The sequence below is a fragment of the Seriola lalandi genome, unplaced genomic scaffold (genome assembly GCF_002814215.2).
Source record: "Seriola lalandi dorsalis isolate HSWRI2012SDOR001 ecotype SW California unplaced genomic scaffold, Sedor1 jcf7180002054977, whole genome shotgun sequence".
Lineage (NCBI taxonomy): Eukaryota > Metazoa > Chordata > Actinopteri > Carangiformes > Carangidae > Seriola > Seriola lalandi.
Window position 1 is genome coordinate 679,307 of NW_019525527.1, and position 2,988 is coordinate 682,294.

Here is a 2,988-nt window from a genome sequence, read left to right on the forward strand (position 1 = left end):
TCTGTAGTGTTTAAAATCATTGGCCAGCCAAATGATCGTCTCATATAAACGTGATTTCACATTGTGAAGAGCGGACACGGTCCTCTGTGTGCTCAGTGAGGTGTCGGCCAATCAAAGCTCATGATGCTGGACATGTGACTCTTCGGATGGACCCTTGAATTCAGCCTTTAAAAAGACTTTTGTGCCACTTTTCTCTAAAAGCTCAAAATTCACCAAACGCAGGATTAGAAACTGGAAAATGTTGCGACTCCTCTCGGACTGATCCACCAGGTGCGACGAGGCAGCAGTTCAGGAAGGAGAAACACAGGTGAGATCCACGCGCGTTCAAAGCTCTTTACATTCAATATACGAGAAAGTCTGATGTGTCAAAGCAAATTAACGGTTTGATTAAAAGGTTCTAAAATGAATAAAAACACTGAAACTCTCCTTTAAGACGACGACGGTCTCGATGCTACGACGACGTTCACAAACCTTTCTCAGCTCCACCTTAAATCCACAACGTGATGGCGCCTCGAGGAGCGAGCGGGAGGAGGAGATGTTCTGGAGAACGGGTTCTTCCACCGTTCATCGACGGAGGATGAAGACTTAAGGCTCATGACTCTAAGGGGAATTGTGGAGGTTCAGGTTCAGGACCTGGTCTCTATGAAACGTCGTAGCTGCCAGGATCACCTTACCTCCCAGAAGATGACCTAAGCTTTCAAGATGGCGGGAAAATGGTCCGGAAACTGGAGCTGCGGCGGTACGAGCTCCTCAAGAATGAAATAGTTTTGGGCGCTGGGGCCTGGTCCTGGTCCTGGTCCTGGTCCTGGTCCCGGTCCTGGTCCTAATAATGTAAATAATCCTGATCCCAGTGACGTCGGATCAGCGGGTGGAATGAGGCGGGAAGCTCGGCGTTAGTAGGAGGAGATGTCGGAGGAGCTGCTGCTGTTGCTGGTGGAGGTCTGCGCCCTCTTGATGTACAGGTTCAGCAGCTTCATCTGTTGGAGGGAAACAGCAGGAGGGTTATTAAGGCTCCGCCTCCCTGACTGCAGCTGCTCCGCCTCCACTCTCACTGCACTCGTCCGGTTTCACAGAATGAATAAAACTCATCTGACAGGTGTGTGACTGCACAGCTGTCTGCAGCTGGAGGAGGAGCTTACCTTGCTGCCGGTCAGCTGAGCCAGGTACGGCTTCAGCTCCTCCCCGATCACAGAGTAGATGGCGACCAGGCAGAAGACGCTGGCCTTCCTCACGCTGCTCTCTGTGTTGTCGTAGCCCTGCGGACGACATCAGACAACTCAACCACTTCCTGTCAATTCTGTGTGACCTTGTGTTCCAGTTCAATCACATCAGAACCTTAATGATGTCACTAAACTCACTTCCTTGTTTCTGGTTGAAGCGTGTTGCGTGAACGTCTCACATTCAGACACACACATCAAAAGCTCTGCGATCAATCTATAAACTGATAGATCGATGATGTGATTCTAAAGATCAGCTCCAGCTGTGAGTCTCCTCCGGGTCAACACCTGGATTTATTCTCACTGGAACAAGTTGCCTTTGAATTTGAATGAATTCTATAAAAGCAGATGTGCGTCTCACCTGCAGGAGTCCAGGTATGATGTCCGGCAGCAGCTGGTGCAGCGGCTCCTTGGTGATGCGTTCAATGGCCCTGGTCTGCATCTTAATGGCGGCCAGGTTGATGGGGTAGTCGGCCGTCTGCACGATGGGACACAGGACCTTGATGCACTGGTCCGGGTGGATGGAGCTCGCCAGCGCGGTCGCCGCCTCCTCCGCCGCCCGCACCACCTTCGACAGAGCGGAGGGAAGAGAGTGTGAACAAATGAATCGTAGCGGAGGGAGGGGGGTGTGGTTTTCACGGGCCTCACCTCCTTGTGCGAGTCCTTGTGAGCCTCCAGCGCCTTCATGATGGTGAGCTCGGCGTAGTTCTTGAAGCGGGCCGGCTGGTTCCTCAGGATCTCCTTCAGGACTCGCAGGGCCAGAGCGCGGATGGTGTGCTGAGAGAGAGGAGGTCGATCAGAACCGGACTCGGGCCAGAGACGGAGTCAGAGATAAAAACACTTGTGTCCTTACGTCTTTGTCCCCCAGCGTCTCCAGCAGCAGCAGCAGCATGGTCTTGAAGTGCTCCTCCCACACCACCAGGCTGTCCTCGCGGGCCACCTTCAGCAGCTCCAGCAGGGTCCCCCGCCGCTCCTCGGGGCCCCGCTCCCCCGCCTGGCCCTGGGACAGCTCCTTCAGCAGCTCCCCGACCAGCTCCAGCTGCTCGGCGGGGGCCGCTGCAGGAGGGGGGGGGGACACATGATGAAACACATGGTGAAACATGGTGTGTGACTTTTCATTCGTTCACAGCTCTGATGGCGGGAAAAGCCTCAAACATAAACAGACAGGAAGTGAAGTCATGAGTCTCGAGTCGTTACCAGGGAAACTTTTGGGGCTCAGCATCTTGTTTTCCACGCTCTCTTGTCGACGACCTGCGACAGGAAACAGGAAAAACATTTCAGATTAAAACCACAACATGACAAACTGAAGACTCTGACTTCTGTCCCGACCGAAGGGAACACAGTCTGACCGTCTCGCAGCTGCTCCACGGCGTCCTCGTACAGCGCCTCCTTCAGGGCGGCTTTGTCCAGCGTGTCGGTGTAGTTGTACGGGTTGTAGTCGCGGAGGCGTGGCCCGGCGAAGGATCGTGGCGAGGGAGTGTTCAGGAGCGACGTCTTGTTGTCCAGGGCCGTGCGTCCGCCCTCCGTCACATCACCGCCGAGCCGAGGGTCGGAGTCTGAGGACGCCGCGACTCCGGACTGAAGAACGAGTCAAAAAGCATCGAATCAATAGTTCATCATTTCTGTTTATTAACGACCAAAGAGTTTTCTCTCAACTTCTGTTCAGAAACTGAGTCTCCCCCTCCTCCTCCTCCTCCTCCTCCCCCTCCTCCTCCTCCTCCCGTTCCTCCATCCCCCTCTTCCTCCCTCCTCCTCCTGTCCCCCTCCTCCT

The 2,988-nt window shown here is 54.4% G+C and overlaps 1 protein-coding gene across 1 annotated transcript in view; it reads right to left on the reverse strand.

Moving 5' to 3' along the window:
• Nucleotides 1-2,988, reverse strand: part of LOC111646894 (CLIP-associating protein 1-A-like) — a 39,853-nt gene that overhangs the window by 1,952 nt on the left and 34,913 nt on the right. Inside the window, exons 34-40 of the mRNA XM_087171141.1 lie at nucleotides 2,567-2,799; nucleotides 2,415-2,468; nucleotides 2,071-2,273; nucleotides 1,866-1,994; nucleotides 1,579-1,785; nucleotides 1,140-1,256; nucleotides 1-977 (exon numbers count right to left, since the gene is read on the reverse strand). The exon at nucleotides 1-977 is cut by the window's left edge and continues 1,952 nt beyond it. Of these exons, the coding sequence (XP_087027267.1) occupies nucleotides 894-977; nucleotides 1,140-1,256; nucleotides 1,579-1,785; nucleotides 1,866-1,994; nucleotides 2,071-2,273; nucleotides 2,415-2,468; nucleotides 2,567-2,799 (1,027 nt within the window). The 3' untranslated portion in view covers nucleotides 1-893. The remainder of the gene's footprint in view (nucleotides 978-1,139; nucleotides 1,257-1,578; nucleotides 1,786-1,865; nucleotides 1,995-2,070; nucleotides 2,274-2,414; nucleotides 2,469-2,566; nucleotides 2,800-2,988) is intronic.